We start from the raw sequence: 22801 nt of genomic DNA, 5'->3' as shown, positions 1-22801 counted from the left end.
TTGGTCATGCCTTTCAAAGTTAAAAGAGTCTACTATGATTGTTATTTAATATTTATAGTACTTTGTATCATAACTTTCGATACGTTCGATAGTATCATTGATAAACTAATAACGTTCCAAGTCACATTAGTTTAATTAGTCATTATCAAAATTATTATAAGTAATTAAAGTCTGATCGGTATCGGTTAAGTTCGTAACAATAACGTTAATAAACCCAAAAAATAACCATGAATAGTGGCATTAACTCTCGTATAACTTAAGATAAAAAACATATTTAAAGGAACTTTTAGTTGGTTGATAAAATCCGCATGGTACAACTACAAATGGACACGAACTTGGTCGTTATCGAGTTGTAGCACTGGAACTAAACCAAAAAATAAATTTGTTAACGCTCAAATACGACAATTTAACATACAAAATAAAACATAAAATAGTAAGTCCAAAAAAACTAACATAATAAGCATGGATATTGAATCGTAAACATAAATAGGTAACCCTAAAATAAAATATTAAAACGAAAAAAGAAAAAAATAATAAAAAGAAAAGAAAAACTCGGTCATTGCAACGGTGAACCGATGCCAATTCAATCGACATAGTATTAACTCTAAATCGTAAACATGAATTAGTAAGTTCCTCAAATATAATATAAAAAATTTAAAACATAATAGAAAGGAAAAAAGAAAATAAAAATGTTAGACGCGGCATAACCATAGGTCATCACTTGGACCAATCAGGTTCTTGCAACACCAGCTCATGATTAGGGGATAAATGGTGTTCCTCTCATGTACCCAAAATTCTACAAATCGTGCATTGCCATGTTAAAATATCATAAAACACCATTCACATCCACCCTATAACAGTTCTTTGTATTTTTTTAATAATTGTATAAATGACGGATGATTGGGTAGGTAAATATTACAAGCCCTGTACACACGCTCTCCTCTTCGTTAATCAAGTACTAGTACTCGTTTGCACTACTGATTAAACACCTTAAGCAGATTAAAATGTCATTCTTATTGGTGAATAAATACGTTGAAGGGTACCCAAAATCCCAAATAGTGACCCTTCCCCCATTTGTTTATCCATATTGATAATTAATAACTCAAGGAAAAACAAATCTAAGTTTCTTATTTTTGTACAGTTTTGACCTATTATCATATATAAACATGCTACACAAATAAAATATTCCATAACTTCTCTTAACAATACCATAAACAAACACAAATACGTCTTTATCAAATATCATGTTTGCCAACATCATGACATGAAAGATTTATACAAAGTAGGTCTGATTAAAAAATAAAACTTATAAAATAACTTATCAAAATTATCCCAAACATCACACTAAACTTTGGCGCCATTATCCCTTAATTAATCATTATAATTATAATCTCACAAACCAAGATTCTTTCTTCTTCATACAAACAACATAACCCAAAAAAAACCTAGTTAGTTATTATTATTATCATCATCCACAAATCAAACAATTCATACTTCCAATTCCAATTTCAATTCCAACATACAAACCCAACGATTCTTGTAACACCAAATAAAAAAAAAAACCCACTTTCCCCCTTTTATTATAACGCCATTACAAAACTAGGGTTCCTGAATTCGTTATTCAATCTCAACCAATTTCGTGTTTTTTCGCAATATTATTGAAAACCCATCTCCCAAATTGAATCTTGGAATTGGGTTCTTGGGATTTGAAATTATGAGAGGATGGTTTACGAATTGGGTCATCATATAGAAGACCGGTTCAAGAATAACAACATTGGACGTTGTGGGTCTGATAATGTTAATGAGTTCATCGGAAACATGTAAGTTTGTTGGGTTTTTTTTTGGGTTATTAAGGTTTTATTATATATGTTAAGAATAGTGTTGTAAGTAAGTGTGTTAATAATATGGTATTGTTTTGATTACTTTTTAACTTTTGGGAATAAAGTGGTACACAGAATTGCATAATACAGGGGATTAATGAATGAATATCATATGGTGCATTTATTTTTTTGTGTGATTAATTAATGCTTGGTTTTATATAAATATATTTAGTGCCAAGAATTATATGGAGACAACTGAGGGTGAGAATTGGGCATCCAACCTTATTAGTCACTTGAACCACCGGTTTCCGACTCCTATCGATAATACCAAGGTTAGTGTTCTTGTTCTGTTTTGCAACTTCATTTGGCGTTACAATGTGGATCGTTATGTGTGTATGTGGTAGTTTGGAATCAGGGTGCAACTAGTTAATGCTGTAAAAGTTGCAGCGGTTAGAAAATTTAGGGCTCCGATTCGCCGTTTCGATTATGTTTTGCGAATCGGTTGTATGCTAGATGATTTTGATCGATTTATATGGTAATGGTTGTTTGTAGATACTCAAAAACGTGTGCGTTTGCTCTTTTTGTTAAGTAGAATTGATTGATGAAATTTGGTTGTAATTAGTGCGTTAATGATCGAATCGGAACCAGATTTAGGGTTCCAATGCATTCTTTTGATAAAAAAATCTCCAAATCGGTTGTAAGTTGAATTGATATTACAATGTGGATGATTATGTATATATGATGCAACTAGTTAATACAGTACTAATCGCATTGATTTGAAGATTTAGGGCTCCGATTCGCCGTTTTGGTTTTGTTTATCGAATCGGTTGTATGCTATTTGAGTTGATGACGATTCATATGGTAATGATTATTTTAGATACTCTAAAGACATGCTCGTTTGTTCTTTTTGTTAAGTAGAATTGATTGTTGCAATTTGGTTGTAATTAGTACCTTAATGATCATCGGAACAAGATTTAGGGTTCCGATGCACCATTTTGATAAAAAATCTCCAAATTGGTTGTTTGTTGTATGATTTATGCTAGATCTATTCAGTTATAGTTTTTGTAGATTGTAGTTAATTGAATTGTAGTTGGGATGCTTCTGATTTTTTGCTTGTTGAAAAGTCTTAGCAAAAGGGGTAAAAGAACTGCGTGCAAATGGATTCTAGGCTTATTTTAGCCTTACAAGTGTGTATATTGAAATTGAATTTCTGTGTTTCAAAGGTGTAAATTAGCTTATTTTTATTGCATAAAAATTTACAAGCAGGGACACCTTTTTATAAGAAGAGTATTTTTTTAGTTTATTCGATCAATATGCTGTTTTCATAGTTGAACTTTTATACTTTTAAATACTGTTATAATTGTAAACCGGGATTGCAGAACTTTATTCAGCAAGAGGTGCACGATGCTAATCTTCATCAGATAATATCCTCACATTCATCTTTGCCAGACTTGTTGGTCTCAAATTCATATTATCCGCCTCAAAATGACATAAATTTGGGATATAGTCGTTATATTCCTGCTGCTGTGAACATATATAATCCTAATTTTTGTAGAGGTATGTTTTTCAATCTTCCTTTTGACTCTACACTTATAATCATTTGTGTTTAATGTCATATATTCATGATGGAATTGTACACTTGTACAGGATCAACATATAACGAGTTTATCCAAAATGTTGCTTATGGTGGAACACCACCGCCCTTAATTTCTCCATTGGGTGTAAAACAGAGTGATTTAGACGTAATTACTTCACCTGAACAGGTTTCAACCATCACTGCATGTTCTTATGGTGATATTATATCAGATACTGAAGCTTTTGATAGTCTAACAGCAATAAGTTCATTCCAGCAACCTTCTTTTCATAACAGTATGTTTCTTTCTTAACATAATCTGTCCGAGAAGCATATGTGTCTGACATCAACCTAATATTGTGTTTTTGTTACCAATAGGTCAATACATAAGCGCGTACAACATGGACCATCCGTTATTATCGGTGGATGATGTGCAATCTCCTTATTCGAATCCGTGCAATGTCCAGCAGAGTTTCCATAACCTCCCAGAAGCTAGTGACGCATATGCTTTTAAAGTGCTAGGTGCATATGTAATGTACAAGGGTATGCCAGCATACTTGAGAAAAGATGTTTCATTTCAGGATTATATGCATGAAGCAGAATGCCAGGCGAACTTGTGCAAGTGCCATCTGCATCTTGAACTGGCATCCCATTTTGACAAGTGTAACGATTTAAATTGCAGCGTTTGTGGACCTGCAAGGTCTTCATCTGCCATTGCTGGTAGTTTTCAGTTGGAATCTAGAAAAAGGAAGCTTGAGCAATCAGAGGACACCGATAATACAAAATATCCAAAGTTGGAGAGCTCAAAAGTTGGGGAAGATGATATGGATAATGTGCAGAGAGGGGCAGTCGATGGTGCGCATGATCAACATGAATTAACGGTGGTAAATCAGAATGATAATGTTGCAAACAATGGAATGATGAATTATCCAAAGTCAGATAGTACAGAAATTGTGGAAGATGCTACGGGTGATGACCAAAGAAAGGAAGTCAATGGTGCAAGCGATCAACAGGAATTAGTATTGGTGAGCCAGAGTGATAATGTTTTAGAAAATGAATTGACGAAACGTCCAAAGTTGGATAGTTCAACAGTTGGTGAAGTTGCTATGAATGATGATCAGAGAAGTAAAGCCAATGGTGCACTTGATCAACATGAAGTGAAAGAGGTAAATCAGAATGATAATGTTTCAAACAATGATATAATGAAATATCCAAAGCCAGATAGTTCAACGGTTGGTGAAGATGCTATGGATGATGATCAGAGTGATAATGTTGTAAACAATGAAATGATCAATCGTCCAAAGACGGAGAGTTCAGCAGTTGGGGAAGATGCTATGGATGATGGGCAGAGAAGGGAAGTCAATGGTGCAGATGGTCAACAAGAATCAACAGCAGTAAGTCAGAGTGATAATGTTGCAAATGATGAAATGATGAAGTATCCAAAGTCGGATAGTTCAGCAGTTGTGGAAGATGCTATGGATGATGAGCAGAGAAGGGAAGTAGATGGTGCAAGTGCACATAATCAACCGGAATTAATGATGGTAAGTCAGAGTGATAATGCTGTTGTAAACAGTGAGATGATGAACTATGCAAAGTTGGATAGTTCAGCAGTTGGGGAAGATGCTTTAGACGGTGAGCAGAGAAAGGGAGTCAATGGTGCACACGATCAACAGGAATCGACTGTGCTAAATCAGGGTGATCAAATTGCCAACAATGAAATGTTGAAATATCCAATGCTGGATAGTTCAGTAGTTGGGGAAGATGCTACGAATGATCAACAGGAACCGACAGTGTTAGATCGGAGTGATATTATTGCAAACAATGAAATACTGAAATATCCAAAGTTGAATAGTTCAAACGTTGGGGAAGATGCTACGGGTGATGACCAGACAAAGGAAGTCAATGGCACACATGATCCACAGGAATTAACTGTGGTGTGTCAGAGTAATGATAATGTTGTAAACGATGAAATGGCGAATTGTCCAAAGTCAGATGTTTCAACAGTTGAGGAAGATGCAATGGATGTTGACCAAAGAAGGGAAGTCAACAGTGTACATGATCAACAGGAATCGATAGTGGTAAATCAGAGTGATTATACTGCTGCAATCAATGAACTGATAAAATATCCAAAGTCGGATAGTTCAACAATTGCGGAAGATGCTATTGGTGATGAGCGGGAAAAGACAGTCAACGGTGCACATGATCAACTGGAATCAACGGTGGTAAATCAGACTCATAATATTGCCAACAATCAGATGCTGAAATATCCAATTCTGGAGAGTTCAACTGTTCAGGAAGATGATATGGATGATAACCAGAGGAAGAAAGCTCATAGGGTACGCGATCAAAAGAAATTAACGGTGGTAAAACCGAGTTGTAACATTGTAAACAATGAAATGATGAATTCGCCTCAGTTATCTTTTGATCATCTGTCTTCAAAACATATGATCACCGATGAAAAAGAGAAATCTGGAGAGGCCGTAGTAGAAGCAAATAATGAAACAACTTCTGGTTCCGAGGTGGCAGATTTAAATTCAAATAGACCAATGATACCAAATGTGTCTATGGTTGATTGTGATTCGGGCACCAAAATAAAAATCGCAACTTTGACTGATAATGGAATAACGAAATCACCCCAGTTATGCTCTGATCATGATCATCTTTCTTCAAAAGAAATGATCATTGATGGAAAAGAGAAATCCGGCGAGGCCATAATAAAAGCAAACACTGATTCAAGTTCTGGTGCTGATGTGGCAGATTTAACTTCAAATAAATCCATGACACCAGATGTGTCTATGGTTGATTGTGATTCGGTCTTGGAATCAGATCATACCAAAATAAAAACCGCATCTTTGACTGTTACTGAAATAGTGAAATCGGCCCAGTTATTTTCTGATCATCATTCTTCAAAAGAAATGATCATTGATGAAAAAGAAAAATCCGGTGCTGATGAGGCGGATTTAAATTCAAATAAATTCATGACACCAAATGTGTCTACGATGGATTGTGATTCCGTCCTAGAATCGGATAATACCAAAATAAAAACCGCATCTTTGACTGATAATGACTCACAGTTGGAGCCTGAGAAGAACAAGATACCAAGTGCCTCTGTATCTTTGGCTGATTATTTTACTGCAGATCAAATTAAAGCACATTTGTTGAGTTTTACATCTCAAAAGGTTTGTTTGTCGTGATTTTTTTTAAAGTTTTTGTTTAATTAAACTTATGGATTCTAATATAAAACACATTAATGCAGGCTTCATCACAAAACAGAGCACCTTCAATTGGTCCCAATACATGCCAAATATGTTCAAATGATAAGCTCGTGTTTGCCCCTACACCAATGTATTGTTCATCATGTGAATTGCGTATCAAACGAAACGTTGGGTATTATCGAACAGCCGGTAAAATTGGCACACACTATTGTTTCTGTGTATCATGTTACAGGGGAACTCATGGGAATAATATTATAATGCGTGGGTATGGGTATCCTATGCCCAAATCAAATCTACAAAAGGCGCGCAATGATGAGGAAAGAGAGGACTCGGTAAGTTTAGCTTTAAGTTTTTAACCAAACGCAATTGGGGTTTTTGTTTTATACAAGTTTAGCCCCTGGATTAAACAGACTCGTCTTTTTTTTTGCAGTGGGTTCTTTGTGACAAGTGTCAAAACTGGCAGCATAGAATATGCGGTCTTTACAATGATGAAAAAGATGTTGAAGGTAAAGCCGAATATATTTGCCCTAAATGTTATTTACAAGAATTAGAAAGTGGAATTCGTGTCCCGTTACCACAATCCACTGCTTCTGGAGCAAAAGATTTACCGAGAACTAATTTAAGTGATCACATTGAACAAAGACTGTTCGAATGTCTTAATCAAGAAATACAAGAAATGGCAAAAGTGTCTGGAATCAAACCAAGTGAGGTAAAATTACTCATATACCCTTAAATCTGAATATAATACATTTAAACTTATTCAGCTTCATGAATCTAGAATTTGTCTGTTTATGTAGGTACCTATGGCTGAAGGTCTCGTTGTGAGAGTAGTTGTATCTGTTGAGAAACAGTTGGAAGTTAGGCAGAAGTTTAGGAGCATACTTCACGGAGAAGATTATCCATCAGGATTTACATACAGGTCAAAGGTAAGATTAAATAACAAATATTGTGCTAGTTATGTATGTTGTAAACTGTTTATCTGACATTATTATTTTTCCATCAGTTAATTTTTTTGTTCCAGAAAATAGAAGGGGTAGATGTGTGCCTATTCGGAATGTGTGTTCAGGAATTTGGATCAGAATGTGGTGGCCCGAATAATCGTTGTGTGTATATCTCGTATCTTGATTCTGTAAAGTACTTTAGACCCGAGAGAAAATGTGTGACCGGTGAATCTCTTCGGACCTTCGTTTATCATGAAATACTGGTACTTCTCTTTTTGCCTTTTTGAAACTTCTGTAAATAGTTTTTTTTGTATACTTTCAATTCTTTATGCTAATAATGTGAAACCATGAAAAACAGACTGGATACCTTGATTATTGCAAGAAACGAGGTTTTGCCACCTGTTACATTTGGGCATGTCCTCTTGTAAAAGGGGAAGATTACATTTTTTACTGTCATCCTGAGACTCAGAGGACACCAAAGCAGGATAAGCTACGCCAGTGGTATCTCATTTTTTTTATTTTTTTTTAAATCAAATTTTTATAACAGTTTTTGAGTTTTGGTTTCTTTAGTGTTCAAATGTGTGTGTTTTATGTGCAGGTATAAGTCGATGTTAAAGAAAGCAACAGAAGCTAATGTTGTTATTGACCGCACTAATTTCTACAATCAGTTTTTTGTTACTGGTGGAGAGGGGAATAATATGAAGATAACTGCAGCCCGTTTGCCTTATTTTGATGGTGATTATTGGTCAGTTGCTGCTGAAAATTATGTTAGGACACTTGAACTAGAAGAAACTGCTCCTGGTGGATTGCAGAGCAAGTTACCTAACAAGAGAGTTTTGAAAGCTATGGGACAGGACAAAGCTGATATTGCTGTCAAGGATGTCTTAGTGATGCATAAGGTTAAAACTTTAAGCTTAATTTTTTAAAAAAAATTCTCTTTTTAATTTTATTTTATATTCTACAGTTGGGATCAACTATTCTATCCGTGAAGGAAAACTTTATGATAGTTCATTTACAACATATTTGCACACATTGTCGTGAAGTTATCTTATCTGGAAGTAGATGGTTTTGCAGCCATTGCAACAAGATTCAACTGTGTTCTAGGTAAATACACTCTATATTGTTTTAATCTTTTATTCTTTGGGCATTCTAAAGTCATAATGTCAATGTTCATTGCCAGATGTTTCAATGCTGATAAGAATATTTCTGAGAGTAAACTGCACACGTGTCACTCTGGTGAAAAAAATCAACTCTCTGAGGTTAGACCTTTATTTCCCTTTTGTGCTCTTTTCTATATATATATATATATATATATATATATATATATTTGGTTTAATTAATTGGTTTTACAGGTGGTTGTGAATGATGTGACTGTTGATACCAAGGATACAGATGATGTGTTTGTGAACAGTTTCTTTGAGACGCGTGATGCATTTTTAAACAAATGCCAGAAATCCCATTTTCAGTTTGATACACTTTCGCGTGCCAAATATTCGTCTATGATGATTCTATACCATTTAATCTACAAGCCTGCTACTAAGCCGACTTGTACCGCTTGTTATTCTGATGTTGTGGTTGCGCAATGCTTCTATTGCGACACCTGTCCTAAGTATTATATTTGTGAATCATGCTACAGACTGAGACATGGTGCTTATCACCCTCACAGATTATATCCACCTTCCTTGGATATTGACTGTGGGTCCAAAAGTTTACAACTTAAGATCGTGTTGAATACTTTAATGCACGCCTCCGACTGTGATAGGATACCATGTGCGTATAAAGAATGCAATACAATAAGAAGACTTTTTTCCCATGCTGTTAGATGCAGTGTCAAACCTCGTGCTGATTGCAAATTTTGTCAACGCGTATGGTCAATACTAAGGCTGCACTCACAAATATGTACAGATTCTGATTGCAAAATACCTCGCTGCATGTAAGTCGTGCTAAAAATGTTATTTACTGATTTCAGATCAAGAATGTGGTTTGTATAAATTTATTATTTGATTTTTGTATTTTTCAGGGATATAAAGAAGCATAGGGGGATGCTTGCAGCGGGACCCGCAAGTGAGCATTTAACAATAAATGTGGATTAGCGTGGTGACGTTTGTGTCGGATAGCTTAATGTAAAGGAAGTACAGAGTTTTGCATACTTAACTTGGATAAGATAGATCTGTTGGAGGTTTTGTTTTATAGAGTCATAGATGATGTTTTTATTTTTGCTGTCTTGTGAAAATGGGAATATCTATATATAGGGTTGTTGAAGATGACAAACTAATAAACTTGCCTTGTGTAGGAAAATGAGTAGTTGGATTATTTTTAGTCTGGAAATGATTTTGCCCCCATTCATGTAAAGATGAAATTCAGTTTTCTTAGTTTTGATGTTGGATGACTCATTTCCCGTATTGTTTCATGGTCCGGTTCAGCCACTTTTAGAAAAGTTTTACTTGCTGAACCGCTAACTGCAGTTTTGGGAAACGATAGACTAAATTGGTTAATTGGGTGAGTTGACATTTTGGTTTTTACTGGTTGAGCCGAAATTTTTTAAATCGATACTTTATGTTAATGATATATTTTTCAAGATAAAAGATAATTAGTGATTATTTATCAATACTATATATAATATATAAGAGATGGGCAAATTAAGACGCTTAAGATTTAAGTAATTTACAACATAATCAACATATGGTACAACTACAAAACACAATAAATAAGGGTAAAATAGACTTTCAAGTATAAATTTACAATAAATAAGGGTAAAATAGACTTTCAAACATAAATTCACAGTGAACATTCAATTCATCTAATATATTTACAATTTTTTACCCTAAACTTTTATTAAATACAAGAATATTTATAATTTTGCTCCCTAATCTTTAACCATTTATTACCAATTATTTTAATTTTAAACCAACTTTCCCCCACGATTTTTAAATCGACATAACTTTTTCGTACGTAAATATTTTTTAGAAAATGTTGCACCATAAAAACGAGCATTTTATTCTCTTTAATTTGAGTATGATATTGTTGGAGTTTTTTTAAGTTAAAAAATCAACGTGTTACGTATGAGTGTTCAAGGCCAGTTTTGATGGTTTAAGTTAAACATGCGAGCCTAACTATTAGTAACGATTATTTATCATCGAAAATAGTAACTAAACAGTAGAAAATCGAAACCGAAAGTTAAAGAAAAAGACAATCGTTAATCTAACCGATGATCGATTTAAACGGTTGTAAAGTTTCAAACCGAACCATGAACTCCCATAACTGTTACGTGATTACTAGAGTCTATGTTCAAACACCCGCTGCATCGCGCGGGCATTCTTCTAGTACTATATATAATGCACCACCCATGGGCAAATTAAGACACCTAGTTTTAAGTAATTTACAATTTTTCAAACACATTGTACAACCTCAAATAGGGGCATAATACACATCTAACACTAAATTTAACGTTTCTTTCATATTTCTTCAAATTATTTACAACAATGCCCCCTCAACTTTAATCAACATTTGGAAATTTAAAGAATAGTTACCACTTTGATCCCCATCTTTTAACTATATATTATTTATAATTTCACTTTTAACCCAAATTCCTCCACGATTTTTAAACGTTCATAACTTTTTCATTTTTGAATATTTTTTTAAAAAATTGCATTATAAAAACAAGCATTTAATTCTCTTTAATTTGAGTATGATATTGTCATAGTTTGTTTTCAGTTAAAAAAACATCTTACGTATAGTCGTTTGTGGTCCGGTTTTGATGGTTTTAAACTAAGCCGTGAGCCAAACCGTTTTTTGTCATCGAAAACTGAAACCAAACCGTTGAAAATTATAACCCAACAAAAACAAACGATTAACAATGGTTAGATTTCGGTTTCATTTGTACTTCGCTACTAAATTGAGTTTAAAATAAGAATTCTTAATCCACGGTTTTAAATGGAACGATGAGCACCCAAAAATCTATTACGTGATTATTAAGGCTTGTATTTCCTGCTACATCGCGCGGGCACTCGTCTAGTGCATATATAATTACATGCTTTCAAAAAAAAAAACAAATAATATAAATATCAAAAGATAAACGGTTAGTTTGGTTTACAGGATGGCTCCAAATGGGACAAAACCTTTTGGATCTCAAACCGGCCAAACTTGCTTTGTTTTGGATGCTTTGGTCGGTTTCAACAATTTATACACACTAGTAGGGTAAATTGCAGGTGTAATGTTGAAGTGAATAACAGGTCAAACACATGATAAGACAAATTATCTGTGAGGCTAAACTTGAACACAGGACGATAACTGATCATGTCACTTTTTCCAAACGTGAATTTGTTTAGAAACGTGTTACACGATACGACCTGTTTAGGAGCACAATAAATATCACATATTTTGTAAAACAAAAGTTACCAAAGGTCTTAATTTATACGCAATTCTTATTAACATATTGGATACAAAAATCTATGTATAAAATCAAATTATACCATTTACCAAGTAGGGCGTATACTTTAATTTTTTAATAAATAAATAATATGAACAAGCTTAAACAGGTCACTAACAGGTGTTTAACCGGTTAGACATGAATTTATACAAGTCTTAAACACGTCAACCTGTTAAGCCTAAACCCGGACTTGCTTAAACAAGTCCATGTCAGAAATTGTAACCCAAGGGGTGTTATGATGTTTTTTATAAAACTCAGCACGCCAAATTTATAGCCGTGATGTGAAAGATCATATCAAGTAAAATGACGTAAAAGAAAGACATTCGTGACACTAAGAACAATCTGACAACAAACTAACAAGGGAAAAGAGGTCACAAGCATCACACAAGAAAATGAAAACAAGTGAAGGTTTTTACATGAATTTTATGTAGCAGCAGCAGCAGCATCTCTTCTCACTGCAAAAACAATCTAACCCCATAACTTCTAAAGCCTAGCTACATAAAAACAATTATTGACTGACTGACTGACTGACTGACACTAGAAAACACAACAAACAATCCTCACCACCAAAAAGAAAAAGGAATGACTTGTAGGACTCTATGCATATTGACTGACTATATAATGCTCTCTCTCATCATCATGTAGAGATAAAAGTCCATAGCTTTCTTCCTATGGATACTTCACCAGGATGTTCGGTCTCTTCGTCTTCAGAATCATCTTCATCTTCATCTTCACCATCTTCTTCCTGGTTCTGCGCACCGTGAGTTCCAGTCTCATGTTCATCATTGCCATTCTCTCTAACACGCTGAGGCGTCCCGTTCACTTCTTCGCTTAAAGCCATATCTTCTGGAAGCTTCTTTGTTACCTCATCCTCCCCATCCACAATCTCCTTCTGCCACCATCAAAACCAATTATCAATAATAATAATAATAATAATAATAATAATAATAATAATTCTTCAAAAATAAGAAGTAAAGTTAGCATACACTGGCTTGTGAGTCTTCAGGCTGAGCATTTGAACCGTGGGCTCTTCTCTTTCTACCAACAACATTCTCTTCACTTCGATTAGACAAAGTTCCATTACTAGCTACAGGAGCCCCTCCCCTGATTAACATGAAAACGGATACAAAACCGTAAGTTAAGAATGATGGTTTGAATAAATACAAAAACCATAGAATCATTTATACTTACGCCTTAGAGTGCCGTAGGTTGTATCGTTTTACTGGAGCCTCAACATCTCTAGCAACTTTCCGCCTCGTGTTCCTGCGGGGTCCATTTGTAACACCGTCATGCTGTTCACTCTGTCCAGACTCGTGTTCACTTGCACGCTTACGGCTGCCACCTTTTGAAACCCCCTGACTAACGGTGTGTTCTGCAACGCCATTAAAACTCTCAGTAGCCCTGGAACGAGTGGCCCTGATCACCCGCTTCTTGATTGACTTAATTTGGCCTTTATTCCCATCAGGCTGCTGAGAAACTTCTTCAATCTCATGCGACTGGCTGTTGGTGTGTTGAAGATCATCACCAGCTGATTGGTTCACCTGTTGTTGGACATCAGAAGAATCCGGTGCAACCCTAGCTGATACTTCAGGTTCATCCTCTGAGCTCAGTATATATTCTGGTATTTCACCAACATCTACAAGATTCTCTTGTGCTTCTGTTTCTGTTTCACCGGCTTCATTTTCTATTTTCTTCCCTGATGCGAATATAGATGTACATTTTTTCAACCAGTTTTAAGGTTTTACTACCAGAACCAGGCGTTCCCGAATTACCCATAGAAGTCCCTAAATTCTGTTTAGTATTCTCAGAAGTAGCCTGAACCGCTTCTTTCAAATAACCATCTGCTAAGTTTGGTAAAGAAAAAGTATCAGTGGTCTTAACTTCTGTTAATGATTGAAGATCAGATAGAACAAACGCAGAAACTATCTCGCCACATTCATTGCATCCCTTTTGTTTCTCAACAAAAGCAACAAACCGTTCTCTTTCTTTCAAGAATTGTTCACGTTGGTCTTTTAATTTCATGCTAAGCCCAACAAGATCATCAATGTCTCTTTTCATTTCCAGCTGTTGACCTTCAAGATGCTTCTGATTTGCAAGAACATCTTGTTTTTCCTTTTCTAAGCTTATTCTTTCTAGTTTCATTTCTTCCATTTCTCGACTTGCAACATTACTCAAGTATTTCACATTTTCTAACTCTCTTTCTCTATATTCCTCGAATGATTTCTCACGTTCACGCATGCGGTTCTCAATCTCCAATTCTCGGTTTCTCAATTCAGTCTCGAGCTCTTGTTTCTTCAGTTCAAAATCATGAAGCATTTGGGATTCTTTACTGCTGTACGTTTCTGATAACACGGATTTCTCATGCATCATGTTAGCAGCAAATGATTCTTTAGCTAACTTCAAAGATTCCAACTCTCTTTCCACATAACTCTCTATTTCCAACCTCAGATTTTTCAATTTTTCTTCTTCTAAATGATTCAATTTTTCCATCTTTTCTTTCTGCACAGCAACAGATTTCAATTCCTTCTTTATCTCGGCTCTTTTCTCATCAAGTTCTTCCCATTCTTTTTCAAATTTCTCCTTTTCTTGCTTCAGATTCTCCTTCTCAATCAGAACTGATTCCCTTTCTTGCCTGGTTTTCTCTATTTCTTGCTTTAATTCCAACTGTAAACGGGCAACTTCAGCCCATTCTTCTTCTGTTACTTGAAGTCTTTCCCGTTCTTTAACCACTTTCAACCTTTGTTCTTCAATTTCAGCAGTTAATTTCTCAAGCTCAGTCTTGAGATTTGATAAATTCTCCATTTCACTGCTTAATTCTTTCCTTTCTTTCTCTAAGTTCATCTCTTCATCTTTAAGGGATTTCTCTTTCTCCTTCAAAGCTTTTGACTTTGAAGCAATATCCTTCTCTTTCTCCTTAATTTTCTCTAGTTTCTTTTCTAATGCCTCTTCTCTTTTTACAATTTTACCCTCCAAATGATTGACTTCGACTTCCTTTTTCTCCACATCAGCAACCTTCATTTTGAAATCCTCATCTAATGATGCCCTCTTCTGTTCCATTTCTAACTCAAAAGTCATGTGTTTTTGTGTCCAATATGGCCTTGTGTTCATCCAATAGTTTTTGAATCTCTACCTGCAAGGAGATGATATTAAACATTTATAAGTACATATTGACAATAAGATTCAAATTATTTACAATCAAGTACTTACTTTTTCTCTCACGTTTAGCTTCTCCTCTAGCTTTTGTAATTCCTTTTCTTTTACCTCCAAGTTCTTTCTCATAGCAGCAGCTTCCTGCAGAAGAATCATACAGATTAAGCTATAAATAAACAACTTTTCAGATGGTAATTAGCCAAAACCCTAGAACACTTACTTTCTCTTTTGAAGCTCGGTTTTTCATCCTCATGCTTATTTCATGTTCTTTATCTTTCAAAGCTGAATTAGCCACTTCAATCTTCTTCCGCGCTTCCTCAAGATCAATTTGTTTCTGTTTAAATACTTTATCATTATCATTTGCCAGCTCTTCTCTTTGATTAATCACTCTACGAAGCTCAGCCAATTTCTCCTCTCCCTCTTGTAATTTCTTCTCCCATTATCTTAAATCCTCTCTTTGATGAGATAAACTGCGGTCATGTGCGTCCCTCCTGATGACATAAAGATAACATAAAAGATTTCAATAATAACAATATGGTGAAAGTCTAAGTTTTAACAAAATGTGAAGCATACTCATTGTTAAACGACATCCTTTCTCTCATAAGTGAGCTTTCTTTTGCCTCGACCTCAAGGGTTTTTCTTTGAAGCTCTGATGACTTCCTGCTGACCTCTGCAAGCTTAGCATCAGCAGCACGTAATTTCGCCTCTACTTCTAGTGACCTCCCTTCAATGCTGGCAGACAATGCATGTGCTTCTTCTAGCTTTGAATCAGCAGTAAACTTTATTTCTGCATATTCAGACCGCATTTCACGCAAACTCTTCTCTAACTGAACTAATCAATCATTAAATATTACTATCGACAACATGGTTTAAGTTTGAGTTAACATAAACAAAGATAATATTAATAGTTAAACATATAACCTCAGTAACACACTGTTTTTCAACTCCTAATGCATATCTTAACTTCTCCTCTCGTTTCTCCACCTCTGACATCGCTATAAGATGAGCGGTTTGCTCTCGTTGAAGAAGCTCCTTGGTTTCCGCTAATGCTTGCTCAAATTGTTCATTTTTGGATACCCATTCCTTTTTTTCGATTAGAAGTAGCCCCATGTTGTATTGATACTCATATAGCTTTAAGTAAACCAATAATCAGATAAACTCGATTTCCAAATAGAAAAATAATAAAATAACTAAACAAACACATCGAAGTAATAACACTAACAAAAGATACAAAACTTTCCTCATAGGGTTGTTCCAACTTCCAGATATACCATATTATAAAGATAAATCATTTATATATAAAATCTAATTGCAGTGCTTAAAGCAGCCCAATTATGGCATTCATTCACTAAACATAAAACTAGTCATTATAATTATGTTTAAATCCCAAATTTTCACTGTTTCGGGTTACCGAGACTTGAATTACACCCGAGTTACTACCGAAAAGTAAACTGATTTCTTTAACAAATTATAAAAGAAACAAATTAAAGTAATAACAGTAACAAAAGAAATGCCATGTTTTACAACTAAATCAGTTGTATCAAGTTTGGAGTTAAAAAGAAGTTCAATTGATCTAAAGTCCAATTGATTTTTTCGGTTTCAGTTTGATTTCTCAGGGTTTTGCTTTTCTTCATTCATTATAGTTTATTTATTTTATTTATATTTTTTAGGGTTTTTTATTTATATTATAGTACAAGCATTATAGTTTATTTATTTTATTTATATTTTTAGGGTTTTTTTAATCTCAACCCGATCTGACCAAAACCCGTTTCAGCCCGGAACCGTTCCGACCCAAACCAAAACAATCCTTTGTTTAAATCCCAAAATTTCCCTGTTTTGAGTTACCAAGACTCGAATTAGACCCGATTTACTACCGAATTTGCCACCCATGTGCCTGCTAAAACCTAAATTATTATTATGAAAATTAATATAACACCCATGATCAGTAACTACGTTTACAACCCAAAAACACCCTAATTTATTGACTAAAAGATAAATACCCAAATCAAGCAATTACAAAACATTAATAGTTACTAACCTCCTTCTCAAGCTTATTAATATTATTATCAGCGGCAGTATCTTGATCCATAAGGTTGGACACCAAACCCTTGGGTGTAGACTCACCACCAATTGCAAAACCCTTATCTTTAGTGCTTGAATTAGGGTTCGAATTGTCGTCTCTAGGCGATGAGAGCCAACCAGACCACACCTTCTTTTGAGGCGTATACATCTTTACGAATAGCAGATCCTAAATCTACCCACACGGTGTTGCTAATAATAATTTTGAGAGTGAATGAATAATATATGGAATTGAAGAGACAAGTGAAAAATGAAATGAAGAGTAACCGGACGTGAGATAAAATCCCAAATTCCGGCGGATAAAACCAGTTCGAGTCCGGTAACGTCTCCAAACTAACTTTTCTTTTATTATTTTCTCTCTCTGCTTTGCGCGTATCGTTCACGTTCTTTCTAAATCTTTATTATTATTTGGTAGGACAGCTTGGAACTTTCTCTTGAAATTACTATATTGCCCTTGTCATATTCATACACAACTCACGTACAAAATACTACGGTTTGAGGTTAATCGTATGGTTTATATTCGTTATATGAGTCATATATGAGTTGATGTTCACAGTTCATATAAATTGCATATATGAGTTGATGTTCACGGTTCATATAAATTGCATAGACCGTGTGTTGTGTAAGACTAACTAGAAGCGACTGACTTGATAGCCCACGCCATTGAAAAAAGGATCGTATAATTGTATATATGAAACTTAAATAATGTTTTCTAATTGGAAATGATATTGCTATGCAGTTGATCTTCTGGTTCAATGACATTGAGTGATAGTTAATGATTGAAATGAGAAACCTAATGATTTCAATTTAAAAAGAGAAAAGAAAAAAAAGAAGATATTGGATTCAAGTTCTACATGTAACAAAAAAATAGAGGGTTTCAAGATATGTTAGGTGGTTTTCTCATCTATGATGAGTTTTCTCGTGACGATGGTCTCATATAGTCATGGAATAGAGATTTGTAATTACCCATTAATGGCCCAAATTTGTAATTCGAATAAAGTATATTACAAATATTATTCTTGAAAATGGTGTTTTGAATTGTTGAGTTTCTTCCCACTTTTCGCCGTAACAAACCACGATATTATCAATTTCCTCCTATATTGATGTGCGGGTTCAAAACAACAAGAACATGACATTTATATACACCCAACAACTTCAAAACAATATTGTAACGACTAGTTTAGACTATAAAGTAAGGAGACGAGTAGATTGTTATGTTAAACTAGCCAAGACGAGTTAGTTACTAATTAACTACTCGTATAGGAATGTTAACAAGGTAAACTACACACGATGAGTTAGCTACCAATAAATTACTCGTATGAGTAATGTAAATCAGGTAAACTTATCAGAACGAATTAATTACTAATAAAATACTCGTATCGGGAATGTAAACAAGGTAAACTAGTCACGACGAGTTAACTACATATGAACTACTCGTTTGCGTAATGTTTACCAGATAAACTTATCGAGACGAGTTAATTACCAATAAAATATTCGTATAATGAATGTAAAGTAGTCGTTGACCAATATCTACTCGTAACGACTAGTTGACCAAACAAACTAACCATTCCGGTTAGTATTTTGTAAAACAAACCAGTTAGATGCATGTGGTAATCAAACTTATCGTCGTGGTTAGTTTAATAAACTACTCGCGACTCTTAAGGTTTTAGAATATGCTCGTCGCGACTAAAGGATATCTTATTTACTCGTGGCCGTTTATTTCGAGGCTTTAAACTTATTTAATCTTTACAAGTAGGTGATTAGTGAAACTGATCGTTACGGTTTGTTTATAAACACGTGACAAGTTTTAATTAGTTATACAAACTACTCGTGGGTAATCATATTCGTCACGACTAGTTTATAATACTTATTTTGAGAATTTGTTGGAAATGACACTTAAAACCTAAAAAAACGTATTCATAAACGCAATTTTCCATTTTTTCATTATGGGATGATGATGTACCGTTAAAGCAAGGTCCTTTTTGGTATTTTAGTAGGCCGCCTTTGGAGAAAGAACGTGGGTGTTGAAAAGGGTGGTAGGTAAATGACGTTAGTGTCCCTGTAAGTAAGTGGCGGAATAAAATTAAAAGGCCAATGCACTTTGAAAAATTTATTATTCCAGAAAGGGTCAATAACACTTGTACATTGCTTTATTAAAGTCGTACTCTTATCTGTAAAAGTATATATGCTTCCTCTTTCAAGCGAAGCAAGAGTGACAACGAGTGGATAAGGTTGATCTCAACGGTCGTATTTTCCTTTTTATATTTTAGCTTTTGTAAATTTAACTTGTCACAATTTTAATTAATACAAAATAATAATCGTTATTAGCCATCACAATTCACAAGCTAGCTCAACTTGGTTAGAAGGTTTTCAAAAGGTTTAGTTCTTAAGAGTATGTTATTTTTTAAGGAGAATATCGTTGTAAGAGAATTCAAACTCGGGTAAAGAAGGATTAATATATGAATTTCTTTTTGTAGATCTGTCGGTTGGACTAACGTCACAAAAATTCATTATTATAATCCCAGTTTTAAATTGTTCAAAATTATAGTTATTATCGTAACATTATTACTACTAAGATAGTTAATCTAGTTTATTAGCTATTGTAGTTATCACTAGTTTATTCTATATTTAATTTTAAGTTTATTTGTAAGTTATTATTACTAGGGCTTAAGTGAATCGTACGTTCATATTTGTTCAGTGAGAAGTTCGTTTATGTTTGTCTATTTAATAAATGAATCGGGCGCGGACAAAAATATTTTGTCCGGTAAGCTTAATGGACGAACACAGACAAACGTCACTTTCGCTCGACAGTAACGTTCGTTTAATAGTATTTTGTATGTTGAAATTTCTTGAAGAGTGAAGAATTTGAAGTTTGTTTCTCATAAAACACTAGAATTTTGTGGATATTGAACACCAACACAATATTTTAATATGTTTATGTGTTTGGTTACTATGTAAAGTGTTAATTGTTTTTGGATATCATGCGGTGTAATGTTTATTAGTGTTTATGTTAAGTATTTTGATATGTTTAATTGTTTATGTTTGTTTGTCCATTAGTATCAGTTAGAGTCCGTTTGCAATATTAATGAACGAACACCGACAAACATAATTCCATAATGAACAGACACAGACATGAATTTCCGTTCGTTAGGGTGTTCATGAACCGTCCGTTTGTACGACAAAAACTTAACGGGTGAACACAGACAAGGTCTCGTCCAGCTCGGTTCAGTCCGCTTACAAACCTAATTATTACATCTCAAGTTTTATGATTATCGTTAGTAAAGTTAGTTCTATTATAAAGGAATATATTTTCGGCACGTGATTATCTATGTCGGTTCAACCTTCGGTCACCATCACTCATAAGACAACCATTGCATAACAACCCGCCCTTTGTATTGTATACATTTGTTCTATCAATCTAACATATAATATAAACATATCATCTATCTATAATATATATAAACGAATACATAAAAATCCTATGTGTCGCGATGTGGTCGCTCTCCCTTTTTTGGAGTTACCAGATTTCCTTGATTTTTAAATGGAGGATTCTTATGCATTTGACCCGAATTAATGGGTATGGGTCTAATCAAACCCATAATTTCTTAAACGGGTTATAACATCTCATTAAATTAAAAACTAATCTCACTAAATATTTGATATAAAAATCCTAAAAAGTAGGGATATACTAAAAATTAATATCTAATTTATTTAAAAAAGATATATATTATTTATAAATAAAAAAACAATTTTATAGTAAAAAAAATAAACGAGTCTTGGGTCTAATCAAACTCATATAGCTTCGGGTTATAATATCTCATTTATTTGTGAAACAATTTATCATCAAATCATATATATTATTAACTTTCATAAAATAAAAAATAAAAAATTCAATAAATAAATAAATATTAGAAACAAATAACCGAATCGACTTTTTACACATGTGTAACTAACGTTTAAACTTGTGTAATTATCAAAAATACTTATTCTCTCTCCTGCTTCATTTTTGAATTAAATTTAATCTCAGCCACATATTTCATATCATTTAATTAAATGTGTGGTTCAAAATTGAGTTATTAAAGTTCTTAAAACTCACTATAGTTCTCAAAATAACCCTCCCCTAATCGGATTATGTTTATACAAAGTTCAACAAAGGAAACAACAGACGAACCCTTTTTTACATTAAACCCCTTACTAACATCCATACAAACATTTTCTAGCTTTTTTTCAATTTTGAGGTCGTTTTCTACAGTTGACATGTTTGTCAACGTCAGTATAAACGGAATCCTTCTTATACTTGAATGACATGTAAATATAAATGAGCGAAATGTGGTCGCTCATCCTCTTTTTGGAGTTACCAGATTTTCTTGATTTTTAAATGGAGGATTCTCATGCATTTGACCCGAATTAATGGGTATGGGTCTAATGAAACCCATAATTTCTTAAACGTGTTATAACATCTCATTAAATTAAAAACTAATCTCATCAAATATTTGATATAAAAATCCTAAAAAGTATGGATATACTAAAAATTAATATCTGATTTATTTAAAAAAGATATATATATTATTTATAAATAAAAAAACAATTTTATAGTAAAAAAAATAAACGGGTCTTGGGTCTAATCAAACTCATATAGCTTCGGGTTATAACATCTCATTTATTTGTGAAACAATTTATCATCAAATCATATATATTATTAACTTTCATAAAATAAAAAATAAAAAATTCAATAAATAAATAAATATTAGAAACAAATAATATAAAACAACCTCCGTAAATAAATGAAACATTTAAAAGCTCTATGTTTGTAATTTACATTTACTCAAGCCATCATATTGTTTTATTTGTAAATGAAAACTTTTCATGCATTTACCTGAATTCACGGTATGGGTCTCATCATACCCAGATAACCTTAAACGAGTTATAACATCTCACTGTTCTAAAAATAAATCTCACCAAGTATTTGATATGCAAATCATATAAAATAGGGATATACTAAATATTTATATCCAATTTTTTATAAAAGATATATTATTTATAATAAGAAACAATTTTATAGTAAAAAAATAAGCGGGTCAATCATGGGTCTCACCAAAACCATAGTTTATAAACGGGTTATAACATGTCAGCTATTTGTGAAACTATTTCATCATCAACCCTAATATATTATTAACTATTTTTATAGTAAATAAAATTAAAATGCAAAAAAAAAATATGAATATTAGACACGTAAGAGAAGCACAACCACCGTAATACGGGGATAAAAACTAGTATAGTATATATTTTGACTTTTGTATATAAACGAGACTTTTTCGTCAGTATATATTTGGTCACTTTCAAGCATCTAAGCAAAACATTAAGTTACTTTCGTTTCTCTCAATCCCCTATAGTAAGTTAGTCACAATAAAGCAAAAATGAACATATAAGAAAAGTGAAGTAAACTTTTGTATATGATTTTAGATTCAAAGGTTGAGAAGACAAATGGGTAAAGGGCAGTAATGAGTCCGTGTGTTTTTTTGTTGCTTCAATGAAAATGCTTTTGTATTAAGCAACTCCCCTTCATTCCAAGAAAATATTGGAGTGGAACTCGT

At 33.6% G+C, this 22801-nt stretch overlaps 1 protein-coding gene and 1 pseudogene across 2 annotated transcripts; one reads left to right on the top strand and one right to left on the bottom strand.

Moving 5' to 3' along the window:
• Window positions 1-1324: 1324 nt before the first annotated feature.
• LOC143545132 (uncharacterized) lies at window positions 1325-10042 on the top strand. The gene is made up of 15 exons (XM_077037068.1): window positions 1325-1820; window positions 2053-2152; window positions 3200-3377; window positions 3468-3689; window positions 3772-6572; window positions 6650-6940; window positions 7039-7317; window positions 7406-7534; window positions 7612-7812; window positions 7908-8050; window positions 8148-8448; window positions 8514-8653; window positions 8730-8808; window positions 8902-9482; window positions 9570-10042. Exons 1-15 carry the CDS (start codon window positions 1723-1725, stop codon window positions 9640-9642), a joined length of 5616 nt encoding a protein of 1871 aa, XP_076893183.1. The 5' UTR covers window positions 1325-1722; the 3' UTR covers window positions 9643-10042.
• A 2329-nt stretch (window positions 10043-12371) lies between these two features.
• On the bottom strand, window positions 12372-17385 carry LOC143545158 (nuclear matrix constituent protein 1-like; annotated as a pseudogene). Its single transcript, XR_013137376.1, has 8 exons — window positions 17167-17385; window positions 16050-16259; window positions 15702-15955; window positions 15349-15619; window positions 15186-15269; window positions 13170-15108; window positions 12965-13082; window positions 12372-12870 (listed from the first exon to the last, which is right to left on the bottom strand). The product of XR_013137376.1 is annotated as a nuclear matrix constituent protein 1-like (transcript).
• Between the last annotated feature and the right edge of the window lie 5416 nt (window positions 17386-22801).

Source organism: Bidens hawaiensis, unplaced genomic scaffold, assembly GCF_021521415.1.
Source record: "Bidens hawaiensis isolate Kalapana, Puna unplaced genomic scaffold, B.hawaiensis_p1.1 tig00013865_1, whole genome shotgun sequence".
NCBI classification, from domain to species: domain Eukaryota; kingdom Viridiplantae; phylum Streptophyta; class Magnoliopsida; order Asterales; family Asteraceae; genus Bidens; species Bidens hawaiensis.
Note: the sequence above shows the minus strand (reverse complement) of the source record. Positions and strands in the feature narration are given on the sequence as shown.